The following is a 21,213-nucleotide window of genomic DNA, read 5'->3' on the forward strand; positions in this document are numbered from 1 at the left end:
GTGATGTTTTGGCATTTTACTAACCTTTACACAAGTAAAAAAAAAACGTCCATCATGCTAATCAGGTCTGGTTGACAGTAAACAGAGCCTGCTTTGTTGTTATTCAAACCATGATCCAAATACAAAATACACAAGCAGTAGCACGACTCAATCTGACCCAAAAAGCCCTGCAAGTTTTATCTATTTGAATTACTGGTAGTCGACCTACTTTGCAAGGTAGGGAAGGATTGTTGACCTTATAATCCTGGATTATTAGATTTGTGTTCCCAGTTGATTTAAAAAAAAACATTTTTAACTACAATACCAGACAAAGAAGTGCTACACTATCCATGAAGCTTTTTCTTGTACTGTTTTTGGTAGATTAAAGATATGTGGAGGAGACTGGCTCAGATCCTGGGCCTGTTGCTTTGCATACTGGGCTTGGGTTTGGTGGGCAGCACTCTTGCAATGGACCACTGGAGGTAGGCAAGTAAGAGTTAAGCTAATAAATAGTGGAAATAAAGCACATTTGCCTGGCTTTAAGGCTCCTCTACTGTCTCAAGTGAAGACCGGATCAAAAATTCAGTAAGATGTCATCCAAAAATTCACTCTTGCATGCAGGTAATGTCTGTTTTTCTTCTATTGCAGTGATTGTAAGCAATGGTCACTTTTTAACCTTTACTAATCCTGTAGCAAATTAAGGGATTTTATAATTGAAAAGATGCCTGGAAATGTTTGGATGTGATGATGATAATGATTACTCATAGTGGAAGTCACAAAAAATTCCAAACTCTGTCACAGAACTGAAATACCAATATCAACTTTAATTTTATGGGAAAATTCAAGCAATCTGATGCCTACGTTCTAAATATGAAGATAGATTATTTCTTTATATATTGTTTTTAGGGAGCAAGACTTTCTTGTAATCTTTTAAAGTGGTCTTGAGCAGTAGTTGTGCAGACTCTCTGAAGTTCTTTTTGAAGTTCTTGCAGCTTTTGAACTCTCATTGAGTCCAGTGTGTGTACTCTGGCTAACTATTTTCAGAGGATCGTATTTTGTAGGTTGTTAAACTCGCCTATAAATCATTCAAGCTTAAAAAAAAAAAAAAAGACACCTAATTCAAGGGATAAACCAGTGTTGGGTTTACACATAACAGACAACTTTGCAAAAATACAATGTTTTCGCTGCAATAAACGAAGGAATAAGGAATGGCTCAATGTCTCAAGAATTTAGCATCGTACTAGCCTGGCTGACGCGTCCACAATCTCGATGAGATGGTGGTCTGGGAACTAGGTGTGCATTTTCTCGTATTTGAGGCGTGGTTTACGAATGCCTAGAGCCGTTTATTGGGCGCTGCGAATGTCTATCAAATGACGTCAGGTTCTTCCCATGCTGCTTTGCGCGCGATTCATAGCCAATTGTATCACTTATACCAGATGACGACAGAAATTCGACGAGGAAGAAGAAAAAAATGGAAAATAAAAGTAAACTTGCGCTCTAAGCTACTTAAATTAACAACAAAGTAGGCCTATATGCTATATTCTACATGAATTTTTATGTTGTAGAGTTGTGAATTTATTTTAATAATGGAGAAATTGAGCAGCCTTGCTTTGTTGTCTACAGTAGTAGATCAACCCTCATCTTACTTTGAAGCTCCAAGCTCCCAGAAGTGACGTCAACGAAGCTTTAGCAGCAGAAAAGCTATCAGGCTTGTGTTGATAATAATAAACTCCTGGACTATGTACAAACTTCCAAATGCATCGTTTTGTGAGTACAGACCATATTTGTACTACTGTAGAAGTTTGGTGTCATGACATGTGATTTTAGTGTGGTAATTTTGGAGATACTGCCAGGGTCCGTTAGCGCTTGTACTAAGCTATTCGGGATAACTCAGTAACTCGGCTGATGTTCAGCCAATATCGGAAAAACTTCGGGTGGGCTACTTGGCTGGATGTCACGGTTCAAATGACCCTAGGGTGAATCTACTCCGAAACACTTTCTAAGGCTGCATCGAACGGTAACGTTGTGTCCGCTGTCATGTTGGATTAACACTCTACAAGCTTCGGTGTAGCGCATAGACGTCGTCATCGTCTTGCTGCTGCTGCCCCCCCCCGTTCTGTGATTGGTTCCCAAACTCTGGCAAAAATAAGGGCGGTGGTTCCCAGGCTGACTTTGCAGTGAGAATGAAATCGAGCGCAAAGCAGCATGGGAATTCCCAGGCTAGCATCGTAATGTAAACTTAAAAAGAACACGGTCCACACTTATATAGACGGGGCACATTTTCTGCATTGAAAACATTTGATTTTAAGTCCTGATGTACATTTTAATGGTAATAAATACTGTCATTTATTGCAGCGTTTCCTGTGCAATATGAATACTTTCACGATCGTGTATTTGCTCTTTTACTAAGGTAAAGGATGGGAATACCTCCTCAACCACTTAAATACAGTATTAAGTTTACAGTATGACATTAAATTGATAGCATCACTTTGAAATATCATGTTTAGACACCATTTCCAGTGTTGTTTATTCTATTTTCATGATTTCAGTTAAATGCTTCTTTCCAAAGTCTGAGAAACCGACTTCAATGACATCATGGAAAAACCCTTCACAACATATATATATATATTTATATGTGAAAAGCAAACGATAAAAAATAAATTTGTTATCATTCTTCTTTTAATTTGCCTCTTTAAAAATACAATACAATATAAGACATCAAAATGGATTATTGGGTTGTGGTGAGAGTTGTGAGAATAGAATTGAAACCATAAGATATATGATATAAGAAATTATTCCAAGATATTATTCATATTATATTGTCATCTTATTCAAATTAAAATTGCCTTTCTCGAGAGTGGCGCAGCTTGGGGGTCAAGGGGGCTCTTCTGTGGTGGTGACGGCCTGGTACTGGTCTAACCGGTGGAAGGACTGCTATGAACACTCCACTGCTGTGGTGAACTGTGTAGACCTTGGCGTGCTGTGGAGAGTCAAAGGTAGGTACAGTCATGGTAAAAAAAAAAAAATCCTCACTCAGTTTGAAAGTTTTACGTGTTTAGACCTAACGGAGAAAATCATCTGGTCCACACCAGGTTTTACGGGTTGTTCAATACAACGCGTGATATATTACACTCTGTAATTATTCATTAAAAAACAAAAAGGCAAAGTATTAAGCCAAACTGCAGCGAATAAGTGTGAAATCCTGTAGTCCATTCTTACTGCTTCAGTAGGAATTAGGAGGTTAAGCAGCAGCCAAGTGCTGCTGCTTAACTGCTTAACCCCTGCCAATAAAATAAACTCGATTAGTTGATCAGGAAAAGACATCAGCAATTCTCTTCGAAGAGCAATTATTGCTGCCCATCAATCTGGGAAGGATTAAATGTCAGTTTTTCCAAACTATTTGGAGTCCATTGAAGCACTTACTACAAATATTGAAATAAAGTAGTTGTTGTTGGACCAGAAACCTAGATTCGTAGAAGAGCAGTAATTGGTTAAAATAAGAGAAACCAGAGAAAACACCACAGACCAAAAGATAAGTTTAGAATTGCCGGCTTTATCAAAAATAGAAATAGAAGTAGTATTATTAAGAAATAGGATCCTTCAAAACACTACAATACAAACATTCAACACAGAAAAACCATTGCATATGAATGCAAAGTGAATCCAAAGAAGAATCTGAGTTTTACTCAGTTACCCTTTAAGTAAAGAAAACCATTATGAATTCTTAACATCTAATTAACTTCAACTCAGTCAGTTTCAGTTATTTAGTTAATATCTCAGTTGAGCTCTTATTAGTATTCTAGTTTAGTTTGTTATCCAGTTAGTTTGCAGTTATTTGGTATAACTAGTTATTTTAATTCTACCAGTAGGTTATTACAACCAAGAAACATAGAGCATCTCAGTAAACCCACATGAGAAAGTTAACACCAGTAACAGTATCAATCAACCTTTCAGTTAAACACATTCACATTATTCACATAACATGAAACACAAACGGTTAACTGTATCAATGTCCATTAAATCAAGTCCTTGGCGCTAAACAGTCATTTAGCAAGAGAAAAGGAGACGTTCCCTTTCACACAGCAGCGCGGAGCAGTCCACGCACTGCTCCCGTGATCCAGAGGGGAGAAGAATAGCGGCTTAAACTAGCACAGTCTTACCGCAGTTGGTGATAGCTCCCCGGCAGGGAAAGGAAAAGGCAAACTGAAACAATTTCCCTCTCAATCCGGTGTCCACTATTCCAGACCAGAAGAGTAGGTGTTTCTTTCAATGTACAAGCACGGTTCAGCGTCGTTGCTCCTATCTCGGGTGGCTCGCCATCTATTTTCCCTGATCACGCGCTGGATGCGTGATCTTCAAAAGCAACTGCATCTCCGCGAATCTCCTCAGTAAACTAAAACGCTAAACAAAACCACAGTCTATCGACATAGACGGAAGGGTAAACAAAACACTTATAGTGATAAATTAAATCGCCAAATCCAGTTAGAAACTTAGCTCTTTTCCAGTGGTGTAGTCTACCTTTTTGAGGTGGGTATACTGTATAGTTGGCCAATCATAGGCCCGTGGTACCAAACTAGGGGTCGGGACTTGGGACCAATAGTAGCCCCTTAATGCACGCCGTACCTCCAGTGGCGCGCTGTAATAGTCATTGAAAAGTTAAGTACCATAGTACTACAATACTATGACATAACACAGGGCTTTTAATAATGCACTACGACTTGGTTATTGCCATTCTGGTAACAGCACATTTATAATTCTGTCTTAACGTGTTAAGGGACAAACATGTTTGTGGGGTCGCAGCTTTGCACTTACCTGCCCCTTGCATGCATGAGGGACAGCATAAACTCACTTTGATTGTGTGGACTGTGTGCTGTGTATCTCAGTGGCAATGGGACTCCCTGTGGCACTTAATCTTTGTACTCATCCCTTATAGAGCGAGACCTAACAGAGTGATTGTTTTAAAGCAGCAGAACACCATCACATCTTGAGACAGGTTGTTTTATATATATATATAGACAAGGGCTGTCAGAATTAATTAATTGTAATATATATATGTGTATTACATTCGTTTATATATGTAATATACATAAAAAAATATATATATACACACACATCCATTTTAGTTTTCCACCTTCCACTCCTATAGGGGGCGCTGTTGTGCGTTAGAGAATCACCGCTTTCAACTAATACAAAGAAGAAGAGTTTCTATGGGACGTTATTGTCAAACAACTGATAGTGAATCCCTGGGAGATTGACTGACTACCGCAATTTCCGAATGAATGCTATTCTGAAGTGTTGTCGTTGTATTGTTAAATTATGAGAAGTGGTAGTTGATGAAACGTGGCTGTGTTATTCTAAATATTGAAAAACGAATTTTAGGTGGGTATACTGAGCATTTTAGGTGGGTATACGGAAATCCACCAAAAAAAGAGGTGGGTATACGCCGTATACCTGCGTTCAATGTAGACTTCACCACTGCTCTTTTCTCCTTCTAGCTGGAGCTCCACACGAACGTGTCTCCACCTGTTCTTGCTTCCTCGATTCTGACGAGAATCTCCAGAAGAGAAGGACTATCAGCAACGTGATTGGCTGATAGATATGACCTTTCAACTTCAACTAATGATAAAATAAATTACCAAAACCATGAAATAATGTTTTTAATACTATTTATCCATTTTAGACGTTTTTAATATCACTAAAGTAAATTATTTAAATGATGAAATTCTGTTTTGTATTTATTAACTATTTAATAACAAATGTCTATTTTGACCTGGGTTACACCATCATTCTACAATGAGAAGGATCATTCCCAAGTGGAAAATAGACAGTCAGCAATCTTCCCTTGGAGTGAACATCCCAGGAAGTTCACCAGAAGGTCAGACTGTGCAATGCTCAGAGAAACTGCAAAAAACCACAGAGCAACTTTTCATTCTTCATGCCTCAGTTAGTATGTTGGATGTTAGAATTCATGAGAGTACGATCACAAAACGACTGAACAAGTATGGCATGTTTTGAAGGGTTGCAGGAGAAAGACTGGCTTAGGTTTGTAAAGTAAAGTAGCAGCTGAACAAACAACAGACCAAATTATTTTTAATTTGTCCTTGTACAGAAAACCTTACCAAACTCGTACCAACATGGGGATTCGTTACTTCTTTGCACTGTACACTGACTAGGAATAACTGACTTCCTTTACCTATGTCTGTATGTTCTTTCTTTAATAATCTGTGTGTTACCAGCACACATCCAGGCAGTTCGGGGGCTACTGCTGGCAGGTCTCTGCCTCGGCTTGACTGGAGCTGTGCTCTCATTTTTTGGGATGGAGTGCACGCGCATTGGTGGGGACCAGAAAAGCAAGAAAAGGATATTAATAGCCGCATCTGCCATCAAGCTGGCCGGCTTTGAGTATAACTCGCTTGCATCTAGAAAGCGCGAACTGTTGTCAAATCAGCTTCTCTGAACACAGTCACTGGTTTGTCTTGTTTTGTTTGTTTTCTTCCCCTCGTGTGTCATCGATTTCTCCTCCAAGCAGGCGTATCAGATGCGGCGGGTTTTTGTTTGTACATAAACAGGGTGGCTTCGTTTTTTTTACACAGCAAAGCAGATTCATCAAAACTGAGGTAACACGAGGTCTTTAAATAACCGGCTTACGGTTGAATGAAAGATGTTAGCTTTTTAACCCCCATCTCCTCAGCTATGAGATTGGACCACCCCTGTATCTCGGCCTGGTGGCGAGTGTCGTCATTGCACTTTGGTGTACAGTTCACTGTGCAACCGCATGCAGGGTTAACCATCCAGAAAGGTGTGTTTTACTATATCTTTGAAACAAATGTATTAGTGTTCCACCTTTAATGTTAGGCTGCTGAACAAGAAGCATCTCAAATGTTTTGTGGGAGAGAAATGTCATGACATTTCTCTTGACATGTCATAATTACATCGTGTGCCTTGTTGACTGGTTCATATGAATATTGTTGATAGTTAGAATGAGCTTGTTTATGATTACGGTGAAAGCTAGGCGCCTCCAGAGAGGGCCACGTACGCTTGTTATGATCCAAGACAGTATAAAAGGGTGTCGCAAAATGAACTCTGTGGACATTTTGTGAACATTCTGTATGCATATTTGCTGTGACGGTATGTTCAATAAATTCCCCAATGGACGGCTGACCGACGCGTATTCGACTCCTTTTCTCCACAACATAATGGTGACCCCGAATTCGTGAGATGTTGCATCTGGATCCCGGCGGAGCGTGTCCTCTGTGCCCCGACAACCGACATCAGCTGTAAAAGCCAGCAGGTTGGATCTTTTTCCTACTGTAGTGGACCAATAGGTCTTAAACGTAACTAAAGTCAACCTGTAAGCACCTCCTTTAGCTCCTCCCCTTTCCTGTATATAAAGCCTCAAAATGGCTTCCTTCAGCCTCTTGCTGAGCTTGTGTTGTGACCTTAATTCAGGTGGTGAGTAGGGTCCCTGTTTCATCATTATGTTTGGTGCAATCCTTTGTCCTACTAATATGTGTTTTGTCTTTGTAGGTTCACTTGCTGCTGTGCTTGGTCTTTATTAGTTTGTTCGTACCTGTTGTTCTGTTCTGTTGTGCTCCTTTGTTAATTTGTTTGTACAGCTCTGCTGTGCTGTTTTGTTAGTTTGTTTGTGCTGTTTTATTGTGCAGTGTTTGGTTGGTTTTACTTCTTTCTTTCTTGTGTAGTTCTTTGTGTTTTAGGTTGATTATTGATTTGATATTGGGTTTGTTAACTTTTCCTTTTTTTGAGTTTCAGTGTGGTCTGGGTGTCATCAGGTGGGAGGCTAGGCACTGTGGTGAGGACCTCACTTCCGTTTTCGCATGCAAGTACACTGGGGCACTTTTAGCATGTTTGTTGTGTCTTTCAATTGTAGTGTTTCACCCCAGCTTAAGAATGGGACACACATCCGGTAGCATGTCTCCCCCTGAGACCTTAGCCCACTGATTTTAATGTTGTTAGTCATTTGACTTTTAATTTGTTATAGCCGGCCTTTTAGCTTTGTCATTAAAAACACTTTATTGAATTCGTCTTGTGTTTAACCTTTTGTTTCTTTGCAGCAGCTTTACTTAAAGTTTTATTCCTAAATATTATTTTCAATAAATATACTTTCTTTACTTTACTGTCTCTGCCTCCTCAGTCACGACCCTGCGTCCTTATAGCAATTGGGTTTCAGTTGTCATATCCTGGGGTGCAAGTCCCCAGGTGGCGTTGTTGGCTCTAACAATTTCATCCTTTACTCTGCTCCTTGCCACACTACCATCACGTAGCGGATTTCTGTTGGTGGAGCACAGCTGCCGGCTTTTTCCGGCTTCCCCAAATCAAAAGAACACAAGAGAAGGACGGATCTGCATCGGTAAGCATTTCATTGTCTACCTCTGCGCAGGGGGGCTGTTGAAATTGTTTTGGAAATTTTGGGCCAAGAGGAGCCAAATATTTGAATTGAGATAAAAATTGGGTAAACAGCAGCTTATGTGAGAGCAGACAGCTGTGAGCAGTTGGTCTGGCTATTGTGTTGTGTTTTTTTTTTTTTTTTTGTGGTGATTAAGGAAGGGCTAGTCGCTTATGCTCGGGCAGGAAATAAATCGATGAGTTTAAACTGGAATAGTGGATACGCTTTTAGAGCGGGCAGAGTGTTAATCACTCGTTCATAGTGATGTCATAGAGCCAACGGCCGACCTTTAATGCATTGGGGGTTGGGCTACCGTGGGACTACGGCTTACATTAGTCATTAATATATGTGAAAATTATTTTCACTAGTCAAGGAGTAGACGAATGCTGGTAATTGATTGACTTGCGAACATAAAAGTTTGGAGGTGGAATCAAAAGGGCAGTTCAAGAAAACTCAGAAGAAGTCAATTCCAGTTCTATACGGGCACATTTTAAATACATGTTTATATCATTTTATATCTGCTTAGAACTCTTTGGAGTTATCCAAGATCTCAGTATAAAGACATTTTGAGAAGAAAATTCAAATTCGTTCATGAATTGGCCACAGGAGATTATGATAAGAGGTCATAGGGAAGCTGAAAGTACACGTCAGCATCTGTGCTTTGGTCCTTAGAGACCATATCACAAGGCTTGTAGAGAAAACACATTTTGTATTTCATATATTGCCTACACCAACATCTCCTGAAAAATTAAAAGTCTAAATGAAAGAAATTGTTAATTTAAAACTGTAAGGATTTGAACGGTGACTGACACAAAACTTTGATCGACTGACTTGGTGTGTGTGTGACCTGTCTTTGTCTGTCAATGTGTGTGAAATCCTGCTGTTTTATGTGAATCTAAAAAAAATCCCTTGACTTTTGAGTATTTTTTTTTTAGTCATTTTGAGTTAACACGTAGTTAACACAACGTCTTACATATAATCTTAGGCTAAATAAAAGATTAAGCGAGTGCAGAGACACTTAGATTTGCTTAATTTGCTTCAAAGTTATATTTGCCGCATTGATAGTTTGTTGAAATAAGGTGTTGTTACAGTGAGCTGTGATTTTTTTTAATTTTTTTAATTTATTTATTTATTTATTTTTAAACGCTGTGTGCTGATTTCTTTAATATTGTGAATTTTGGTTGAGTGCATCTTCAACAGGCCAGTTGGAGGTGTTTGGATCTCAGGGGTGAGAGCGAGGTGCTGCGCATTCACGCTGCTTGTGTGGAGGCGCACCGCTCGTCCTTGACATTCTGATGCTGTTCCACAATGTTCGTGTGAGATCACATTTTCTTGTTTGTCTTCCAGGGCACTTTATGGTTGAACTGTAATAATTATTAGTTTTCTTTAGGTGATGTGCTAATTGCAGAGTTGGTTTCGCAAACTTAGAGGAGAGTTTGCTGTCTCTAATTTGTTCGTCGATTTATTCAGGCGATTGTTGACATTCCTGATAAAGAAAGTTTTTCGCTTATGCATTGTTTCTGTATCGTTTGGTCTGTACCACAGCATGTTAAATTGTATTTCTTTCTCTTAACAAATGCCATTTTGAGGTGAAGAATAGTGCAATTGTTATTTCTGTATTGTTTTGGTTTGTATTTCTCCCTGTCCACGGCTGGACAGATTTTTATTTCTTTCTCTTTCTTAATTTGTTACAAAAGTGTGACAAACGCTTTTTTGAGTTAGGGTGTGGTTCAATTGTTATGTCTTGTTCATGAGATTACAGATTGGGAGGAGTTAATAAGAGCCTGGGAGGCAGGCTAAGTGGTGTGTTCATATTTGATTGGTTAGAAGTTACGTGTCTCAGACGTGTTTCATTGGAGGTAGATTTAGAGGTGTGTTCAGATTTCATTGGTCAAAAAAATTTCATGTCATTGGTCAGAATTGACGTAGCTGTGACGTGCATTGTATCATCTGGATTGGTGGAGGGACATTGTGTATGGTTTGGATCGGAAGCATCCGGATGTGAGCAAAAGGGGGGGGCAACACCTTTAGCCTGAGTCACTTCAAACAGAGTAAGCATTAACTGAGCTTTCGATTAGCAATAAATTAACATTGGGTAGCATTAGTAATACAGCTAATATTGATTAGCAATAATTAGTATTGGTTAGCAATCACTAGCATTGATTAGCGATAATTAGCATTGAATAGCATAATTAGCATTAGATTAGCATTGGTCAACAAGGAAGCTAGTATTGATTAGCAATAAGTAGCATTGATTAGCAATTGTTAGCATTTGTTAGCATTTTGTTAGCCATAATTGGCATTGATCAGAAATACAATTAGCATTAATTAGCAAGAGCAATAAGGCAAATATCGGTTTAATTCTTAATTAGCAATACATTAGCATTTATTAGCAACAGCTAGGAAGCTAACATCAATTGGCATTGGTTAGCAAACATTAACATTAGCAATAATAGTAACCAAACTCCAAACTAGAAGTCAAAATAGCAACAAGCTAAATTAGCCTAACATTGAATTAACATTGGTTTAATTTTAAAACCAACCTAGAGCATAAGCTTTAAAACTAACATAGGCTAACATTAGGATTAGCATTGACAATATCCAATCCAACAATTAGCATAATTGGCAGCATCTAAGCTAAATTTAGCCAAGCATAAAATTAGCATTGATTAGAGTTAATTTAAATTGACTTTAAAGAGTTGTTTAGAAAAAAAAAAGGGGGATAATAATAATAATAATAATAAAATTAGGGAAAATAAGTAAATAAAAGGAAAAAAAAGTCAAAAGAAGGGAACTAACTAGGTGAAACAATGAATGTAACACCAACAATAATCATCAGCGCCAAACATCCTGAACATTCCAAAGATATTAAAAAGATATCTCAAATGGGAAAAACTAACAAAAAATAATTTCTCACCCTGGCCAAAAGGTGGCACTTTTAATGGAGCTGCCTGTAAGATTATGGAACAAAGGATTAAAGCGTACAAACCAAAGGACAAAAGCAAAAAGAGACAGGAGAAGAGAGAGCTTGAATTAAAAGTTTTACATTTCTTTGAAAATGCAGAGCTATATCCAACACTGCCAGGAGCAGTAAACATACAAGGAGATTCTGAAATAAAAAAATCACAAAATATCTCATGAACGTCCAGAACCACAAATGCCTACATCAAGCAGTCATGGAGCTCCTGAGCCAGGCGCCGTCTGTAATTCAGATCAGGCAAGGGGACAGCTCCCACAATATCAAAAATCACCAGAACTGGCACCTCCAGTTCAAAAGGCATCTTCTGAAGAACATAAGAGTCCAATATCGTCAGCACCGAGTTTGATAGAAATGACGCAGGGACCGTATGTACCGTGGCAGATGCTCGACCTAGGGGGGCTGGTTGCTCGAATGCCGGACATTCACAAAGGTGCAAGCAAATGGATAAGAGCTTTTGAACAAGAGACTGTGGATAAACTGTTGACTGTGGGACACATTAAGGCAGTGGGGGCACTGTTTTGGAACTTCTACCATGGAGGGCATTTTGAGACGCAGTGAGAATGACTGGATGTTGAGCCACCGAGCTGATGGAACTGATTTTAATGCATATCGAGCTGCACTCTGGAGAGCGTTACGAGCTGAGTTTCCTGTAGGAGTGGACCTCAAAGCATTAAAGGGGGAGCCGCTGTCAAAAACAGAGAGTCTGGTTGTGTACATTGCACGACAATTGAAGAAATGGAGACAAGAGTCTGAGGGAGAAATCGAGAAGAGCCCAGCTTGGGTGACATTGTTCAGAGTTTCCATCAAAGAGGCTCTGCCTGCCCCAGTTCAGGGGAGGCTGGAGGATGCGGTGGGGTTGAATTCAATGTCACATGGACAATTCCGAGACCACATGGTGCATGCAGTAAACAAATACAGAAAAGAACTACGAAATGAGGCCATGACAGCGGGGGCCGCTGAACAGCCATCACAGGGGCAAGTCCATCGTCAACCCTGTCAAAGGTCAAGAAGAGGTACACCTGGAGGACGAAGGTCCTCGGGAGCATGTTGGGCCTGTGGCGAGAGGGGACACTTTGTTTACAGCTGTCCGAGAGCACCGAGAAACCCGAGTGTTCGGCAGGACCGTGGCCAGTCCCTGCGGGGCGGAGCAAGTGGCCCGGCAGGTCCATGGCGGTCCTCTGGCAGAGGAATCCCAGTATTGGTTTACATTGACATATAGAGGTAAGAAGTACACTTACATCAGATGTACTCAAGGGTTTAAAAACCGCCCTCAGGTGTGTCATTATTACAAAACAAAACTAAGTTTCTAAATTTAAAATTAAATGTGTCATTATTACAAAACAAAGTTTTTAAGTTAAATGTGTCACTATTACTAAGTTTCTAAAACTTAAATTTAAATATGTGTCATTATTATAAAACTAAGTTTCTAAATTTGAAACTAAATGTCACTATTCCAATATTTCTAAAATTTAAACAAAACAAAGTTTCAAATTTAAATTTTAGCATTGTTAGCCTAAACTAGAGTATCTATGGATCCCATAGGGAACTACTGATATCTCTCCATCCCACGTTCGGGGAGTAAGTAAAGCGCCATGTCCAAAATAAATGAATGTATTAATAAATTAAAATAAAACAGTATGATCTTTTTCTTGGGAAGATTATGCAATAAAATTTGCTTCCTCTGGAAGGAATCATGAAAAACCCACAAAAAAAAAAATCCAAAGATCAAAGGTTGAAAGCACAACTGGAGAGGACAACCGAGGCTAAGTTAGCCTTTGAAAGTTTGAAACAAAATTAGTCAAAGTCATCCAAAACGGGCAACACTAGACTATGAGAAGCCATTGTTCTTATGTCTCCAAAAGACACCATAAGATTTCAGTACTAATAAATCAGAGTAGGTATGTTGTGACTCGGCCAGGATGTTTGCAGGTTGTGCATCTTTTGACACGTCCAGATGTGAGAATACAGAAGTGTACTACATCGGATCCTGCGGATGTCATTCCACGTGAGTTTGAAGGAGAACCACATGAGCGTGTGGCAGAAGCTGTGAGATACATTAAACTGAGACCTGACTTAGAAGCAACTTCACTTGTGCAGGCTGACCTCACTGTTGTGTATGGATCATGTTTTGAGATCATTTGGGTAATCGACCAAATCACCGCCTCTGGACCCCACGACAAAGGGGCAATCTGGTAAGATCATGTTGTCCTTGGGTCAGAAGAAGTTGTTCACAATGGTTGTAAGAATAGAAAGATTTCTCGTGAAAGTCTAGGGGGACTTGATACCATTAGCACTACAGGACAGAATAATCATGTTAATCCCAGAACAGACGGAGTGTACATGCACAGGTAGTCAGGGAAACAGTGTAACTGTGGAAGATGTTTAAGGCAGCACAGAGTATGTGGTATAGATGGGCATGGTACACTACGAGAGAACTGACAGTGATGGAGTGTCTCATATGCGCAGACGCTCCAGGAGCATTGCCTGTTGTTCCAGAACCACACACCTTCAGGGACTGTGCGGTGGTCCGGCAACGGGAATGCAGAGAAGGTAGGTTTCACATCGGAAGAGGATAAATGGTTATTGTTTCCTAGGTGGGGTATTAAGGACAGAGAGATGTTTGGGCCAAATAAATTACATAATTGTTTAAAAAAAAAAAGGAAGGCCCACAAATTGGAGTCTTCTTGTGCTGAATTTAATCATAGTATATCACAGGATGGGCCTCCGACTGATTATAGAGCAGGTTACGATGGTGAGTTTGAATGCTTTTGGAACTCACGTAGGTAGTACTACCGTTAAATGCAATGTCGCATGGGTTTTATCTTGGTTTCCACATGCAAATATGAAACTAATATTTATTAGGATTTATTTATTTGGATCATCCATCCATCCATCCATTATCTTCCGCTGGTCCGGGGATCGGGTCGCGGGGGCAGCAGCTTGAGCAGAGAGACCCAGACGTCCCTGTCCCCGGCCACTTCCTCCAGCTCCTCTGGGGGGACCCCGAGGCGTTCCCAGGCCAGCCGAGAGACATAGTCTCTCCAACGTGTCCTGGGTCTTCCCCGGGGTCTCCTCCCAGTGGGACGGGCCCGGAACACCTCACCGGGGAGGCGTCCAGGAGGCATTCTCACAAGATGCCCGAGCCACCTCATCTGACTCCTCTCGATGCGGAGGAGCAGCGGTTCTACTCCGAGCCCCTCCCGGATGACCGAGCTTCTCACCCTATCTCTAAGGGAGAGCCCAGCCACCCTGCGGAGGAAACTCATTTCGGCCGCTTGTATTCGCGATCTCGTTCTTTCGGTCACTACCCACAGCTCGTGACCATAGGTGAGGGTAGGAACATAGATTGACCGGTAAATCGAGAGCTTCGCCTTCTGGCTCAGCTCCTTCTTCACCACGACGGGCCGGTGCAGAGCCCGCATCACTGCAGACGCCGCACCGATCCGTCTGCCAATCTCCTGCTCCATTCGTCCCTCACTCGTGAACAAGACCCCGAGATACTTGAACTCCTCCACTTGGGGAAGGATCTCATCCCCGACCCGGAGAGAGCATTCCACCCTTTTCCGGCCGAAGACCATGGTCTCAGATTTGGAGGTGCTGATGGTCATCCCAGCCGCTTCACACTCGGCTGCGAACCGCTCCAGTGAGAGCTGAAGGTCATGGCCCGACGACGCCAACAGAACCAAATCGTCCGCAAAAAGCAGAGACCCGATTCTGAGGTCGCCAAACCGGACCCCCTCAACGCCCTGGCTGCGCCTAGAAATTCTGTCCATAAAAATTATGAACAGAATCGGTGACAAAGGGCAGCCCTGACGGAGTCCAACCCTCACAGGAAACATGTCCGACTTACTGCCGGCAATGCGGACCAAACTCTGACACCGGTCATACAGAGACCGAACAGCCCATATCAAGGAGTCCGGCACTCCATACTCCCGGAGCACCCCCCACAAGAGTCCCCGAGGGACACGGTCGAACGCCTTCTCCAAGTCCACAAAACACATGTAGACCGGTTGGGCGAACTCCCATGCTCCCTCCAGGATCCTGCGGAGGGTATAGAGCTGGTCCACTGTTCCACGGCCAGGACGAAAACCACACTGCACCTCCTGAATCATTTGGATCAAATTGTGAAAATATAGAAATGATCATTTTAACTCTATATCTTTTTGGGGATCAGACACACCCAATAGCTGAGAGTTACTGGATGTATGGAGATGATGTTTTGTTAAATGTGTTCCCCAACAGGTGGATAGGTCTTTGGGCACTGGTGAGGAGGAACACATCAGTTGTGTTAGTGTATGACAAGGTAAACGAGATGCGAGGTTTGGATGTGGAAAAAGGGAGAGTTAAAAGATCTAGTGGTGACTACATCATGGATAAGCACGTTTACTTGGATGCAATAGGGCAGCCGAGAGGGATTCCTTTTGAGTTCAAAGCACGCAGTGAGATTGCGGCTGGATTTGAGTCTATTTTGCCGTGGATCATAATTAACAAAATAGGGAGTGGATTAATTACATATACTACAATCAACAGAGAATTCTTAACTTCACGAGTGAGGGGTTTGCAGGCTTTGGAGAACAACTACATGAGACGAGTATGAAGGCTTGGTAGAACAGACAAGCTTTAGAATATATATTAGGAGGGAAAAGTGGTGTTTGCCAGATGGTTGGGAAAATGTTGTACATTTATACCCAGGAATACTGCAGCTGGTGGAACGTTTACAACGGCCGTGAAGAAGATCAGAGAACGGAGAGAGGAGCTGACATGTGATGCTGGTGGAGGTGAACGGTGGTGGACTGGCCTGTTTGGGATTTTGGGAGAAGGGGGAGCGATGACAGTTAAAGCGGGAATAGCAATATTGTTGATAGTGATAATGGTCTCCCTATTGGTGTGTTGCATTATACCCATTCTGACAAGGTGGTTGCTGCAAGTGATGTTCAAACGAACAGTGGAGGGAATCAGGAGGCAGATGACCTTGCGAGACCAGGTCTGAGGACCAACGCATGGAAGAGCGGGTCAACGAATGAAGGTTATCAACGGACGGTTCACAAGTTTCTTTCCTCGAGGGTGGAACCAAGTATAGTCTCATAGGGAGAAGAGATGCTGAAGATCTCGTTGATTGGGAGTGACGTACTGGCGACCTCTCCTCCCAGAGTTAGCTTAGCAGTTCCAGACCCAGGCGGACGGATGTTCGGCCAGAAGCAGACGACACCAGAGTACGGGCGATGGGACGGGACTGGAAAGCTGCATTACATTGCATTTTATTACTATTGTTGTGTGATATTCCATAATTTTATGTATTGTACTTGGCACAAAACTGTGATTAATTGATTTGATGAAGGTGTATTCATTCTGTGTGTATTATCAATCAGAACGGATCACTAATATGTGCATTGCCAGTTGTGTTAGTCAACTGTTCGGAGTGCGACCTTTGGTAAAGTGGTCGGTCGCCAGTGGGGTGGGGCCGTTTTCCCAAAATAAGAACATGAGTTACGAAAGTAGTAGCCGGTGGGTTTTTCGCTCCTATGCACTGCGAACAGTGGACAAGTGTGATGGCAATGTAAAACTTGTATTGTTGTTAAATTCAGTATCATTTAATTTAATCATTTCATGTGATCATGTATCTATCTATCTATCAATCACTAAGTGATTTCAGGGGGGACTATGTGGGAGAGAAATGTCATGACATTTCTCTTGACATGTCATAATTACATCGTGTGCCTTGTTGACTGGTTCATATGAATATTGTTGATAGTTAGAATGAGCTTGTTTATGATTACGTGAAAGCTAGGCGCCTCCAGAGAGGGCCACGTACGCTTGTTATGATAAGAATGTATAAAAGGGTGTCACAAAATAAACTCTGTGGCCATTTTGTGAACATTCTGTATGCATATTCGCTGTGACGGTATGTTCAATAAATTCCCCAATGGACGGCTGACCGACGCGCATTCGACTCCTTTTCTCCACAACAGTTTCTAACTGGATGTTGTATGCAGCAGACATGCCGCAGTCCCCTCGATCAGAGAAGAAGAGAAAGAGGTGTTACCAGGAGAAAAGCACATCCACCGGCAATCAAAGCAACTGGTTTCTCTTACAAGATGGCCTCTGTTGTGACTGTGTGACGAAAAGGAACTTCAACTTTCAAAGGTCTAACATGCACGATAATCTCAAAGCAAAGGCCCCTTTAGACAGAAACTACATCAATAGAAAATTGTTTTTTTTCACGAGAGAAACAGTCATATTGCAAGATATTTACTGTAAACAAGATCAAATTACGCCCGAGCAACAGTACTAAGAACATTGTCATTTCCAAGGACAACTACAGTGTCACTGCTTATGTTAGAAAGCATTTTTATTCAAATAAATGTTTTTTTTAAAAAATCTAACGCTGTAATTATGGGGTTCACCAAGCATTAAGGTTCCTCAATACAAAAAAATGAACGGCATGTTTTCTTTATGTTTTAACGATTTATTATCCACATGTAATAAGTTTTTGGCAAACCACGGGTCATTTCAATATTTATCCACATACTGGGTTTCAAATCATTCTTCTTTCTTACTATTACTACTTCTATTTCACTTTGAGTCTGTGTAGGTCAAAGTGTAATTGTCAACAAGGACTGTGGTGTGATGTAATCCTTCACCCTACCTGCTGGGAACACCAACGATTGCTTACTGGACAAAACTATCTAAGAGATAAGATGAGATACAAACCAAATATTCACACTTCTGGTCTGCCACCAGCACTTCGGCAGTGACTCAGTTCTGTTCCCAACTGTGAGACATTTAAAAAAAGTTTTATTCTGTTTTTGGTGGATTAGCAGAATTCACCATGAAGCACAGGACGGTGGTGATGTATGTGGAGATTGGCTGTTTTATATCCTGCCTCTGTGGCTGGATCTTGGTGTGTTCCACTCTTCCCACAGAGTACTGGACTTTCTCTGAGGTGGGCAGCGTTGTGCTGACTACCCCCAACTTCTACTCCAACCTGTGGAGGGACTGCATCTCGGATACCACAGGAGTATCCGACTGCAAGGACTATCCATCCATGCTGGCACTGCCATGTAAGATCCCATGAAAGCTTTAAAGTCTTTGGTTAAATATGCAGTTAGGGACTGTGTGAAAATTATTTGATAGGGGAGGGGGGACTGAATTCCAAATTAAATTAGATAAAAATCGAAAAAATTGAAAATGTCTTCTTTTGTCCTAATAAACGTCAAGTGATCACTTTCTAAATTTCCATCTTGCTTAAACTTTTGCCAAAAATAGACAAATATCGTCTATTTAGATAAATATAATCTGAGGTACTAAATCATGAACGTGTTCAAGAGGACATTTATAGAGATGGGATTTATGGCTCTTTTGGGGGATTCGGCTCTTTATGGCTCATTCCTTTCAAAGAGCAGTTCAAAAAACTGGCTCGTTTGGCTCTTTTTTTTTTTTTTAAAGTAGTTTAGGCTTATAATCAATTTCCGCCATGTCCGCTCGTACCCATGGTTACTCAAAAGATTTTCTTAGTCTTATTTGACCGTCTCTGGTTACTCCACAAACGCAAAGTCCTGCACACATTTGGGAATGGGGCAGAAATCTTACATAAGATGCATAAGTTACATTTAGCTTTGGTATCCCCCTCAGCTGAAAAGTGGTCCCAATATTGCTCCTCTTTCTCTGGCTCATTTCGAAACAAATTTGGCTGCTTCCCTTTCTGCGAGCAATGAGTGACTGACTGTCTGACTAGATTCCTATATTACTTTTCTCTCACGTTCTATGTGTGCGCGTGTTGGCGTGGCGCCGCTTAGGCGCTTATTTTCGCGCCACGAAGGCTTCCCCCCCATACAGAAGTGTCAGTGCTCACTTACTCACTGCTCATGTGAAGGGCACGTGCAAGCTGCCTGCGCCCTACCCCTCCTACTCGTAGTTGTCCTATGTGGGGGGAATCCGCAACTAGATGTCCCCTGGGAGCTGCGTGAAACACGCACGAGTAAAAAAAAAAAAAAAAAAAAAGAACGAGAAATAGAACGGCTCCCGCGCCGCCGCGACTCGGCTCCCTTCGTTCATATCAAAGAGCCGTTCAAAAGAACCGGCTCGTTCGCGAACATCACAACACTAGACATTTAGAATAACAGGCAATTTAATGCCAGAACTTAATCAGGAGTTGCAGCCCACACTAGATGAAAAATCGACATTTTTTTAAATAATGCATAAACAAGAGTTGCACAGTTAACATAAACTGTAAACAAATGATGGGCGGAGCCGACTTTAAGTGCCATTTTGAAGCCTAGAGTTTGTCCGTTGCCCCTCAGATGTTGATCTTTTTAGTCAGAAGTCAGAAATGATCAACGCCAGCAATTCAAAATTCACCTCAAGCCTTTTTTTTGGTCATTACTGATTTCAACTATTGTAAATCTCCAAAGAGGAAGTGGAAATTGTGTACCTCTGTTGTATGTAATTGTAGGTGGGGTTATGCTAAACTAGCGCTACAGCCATGCTAATGTAGGCTACAGGGATATGTCGGGCAAGAATGCTTTGAAGAACATTTATCTTGGCACTTTAAGCTTTATGAAGTTATTGGAAAGCAAGAAGAAATTAACTTTTTTTAAAAAAACATTTGCTTTGCATTTTTGTTGTCTTTCAGTGTTCCTTCATGTCGTCAGAGCTCTTGCGGTCTGCGCAGTCATCACTGGCTTCTTCGGGGGTGTCCTCGCGCTCATAGGAATGAAATGCACCAAAATTGGTGGAACAGAGATTACCAATGCAAGAGTGACATTCTCTGCTGGTGTAACCTACCTTGCTTCAGGTATAAATATATTTATTTTTCCAAATATTATTATTTAAACTTACAAAACGAAGATATTTCCAAAATGTAACATTCTCTGGCAGGATTCTGCGGTATGATCACGTACTCTTGGTGGGGTCACAAAGTCATATCCGAATTCGTGGATCCAAACTTCAGGGCACAGAAGTGAGCAGCCTTAAAACGGCTTGAGCATCATTACAATGTCACTTTAAGAGAGATTACTTAAAGATATTAATTTGTAATTGTAACAACTCTTGCTACTCTTAACTTTCAGATTTGAACTTGGAGCTGCAGTTTTCATTGGTTGGGGAGGTTCCATTCTTCTCATCTGCGGCGGGACGGTGCTTACTTACTTCTCTGGAAAAGAAGGTCTACGATCTAGGTGAATATAGAACCTCCCTCTGAAGTTGTAAAGTCTTGACTACACTAAAGTCATAAAAAAACCAACTTCCTCATATGTTCATCTTCTATTTCAACTGCATCAGTTCACAAAAAAGACGTAGACCGCATACGTATGCCACTGCCCGTACCAGACAGACGTACAGGCAGCCGCCATCGTCATCCAGAGTAACTTGGATGCCACCACTGTATCATGCAGGCAGGAAGAGCCAAACAACCAGAGCAACGACGACGAGGACCAGTCAACCCTACGCTCGGGACACGTTCGTTTGAACCAGAAACAAACGCTGAGAGGCTGACTGAGAACAGTTTCAAGACATTTGTTTCTTTGGGAGTCATCTTGGTGTCGCAAAAATACTATTTTGTGTCTGTCATATCTTTTGCATGTTTTTTCTAGATGCAATGAAAGAAATACTGTTTTTGCACCAAGCTGCCTAAAGATATCACTGAAAATAAGTTCTTTGCTGGCTCATCCCTTGAGTTCGGTGCTTTTTCTGCTGTATTTATATTGCTTTCTGATTCATCTTCTTTTCCACATTAGACTATCCTGTTTTTAAATTAAATGACCCGGTGACGGGAATGTTCTAATTAAACCAAAGGCTGAGAAAACGCGCCGGAACTGACTTGAAATCTATCATAAGTTAGTCCTCTGGTTAC

General features: G+C 41.2%; 2 protein-coding genes across 2 annotated transcripts; both read left to right on the plus strand.

Moving 5' to 3' along the window:
• Nucleotides 1–282: 282 nt before the first annotated feature.
• LOC142391366 (claudin-10-like) lies at nt 283–7,040 on the plus strand. The gene is made up of 5 exons (XM_075477137.1): nt 283–461; nt 2,836–2,975; nt 6,216–6,377; nt 6,509–6,596; nt 6,671–7,040. Exons 1-5 carry the CDS (start codon nt 370–372, stop codon nt 6,798–6,800), a joined length of 612 nt encoding a protein of 203 aa, XP_075333252.1. The 5' UTR covers nt 283–369; the 3' UTR covers nt 6,801–7,040.
• Nucleotides 7,041–18,089: 11,049 nt separating this feature from the next.
• Nucleotides 18,090–21,163, plus strand: cldn10d (claudin 10d). The gene is made up of 5 exons (XM_075477663.1): nt 18,090–18,424; nt 19,996–20,157; nt 20,241–20,322; nt 20,432–20,539; nt 20,643–21,163. Exons 1-5 carry the CDS (start codon nt 18,193–18,195, stop codon nt 20,827–20,829), a joined length of 771 nt encoding a protein of 256 aa, XP_075333778.1. The 5' UTR covers nt 18,090–18,192; the 3' UTR covers nt 20,830–21,163.
• The last annotated feature ends 50 nt before the right edge of the window (nt 21,164–21,213 follow it).

This window comes from Odontesthes bonariensis, chromosome 11 (assembly GCF_027942865.1).
Source record: "Odontesthes bonariensis isolate fOdoBon6 chromosome 11, fOdoBon6.hap1, whole genome shotgun sequence".
Taxonomy (NCBI): Eukaryota; Metazoa; Chordata; class Actinopteri; order Atheriniformes; family Atherinopsidae; genus Odontesthes; species Odontesthes bonariensis.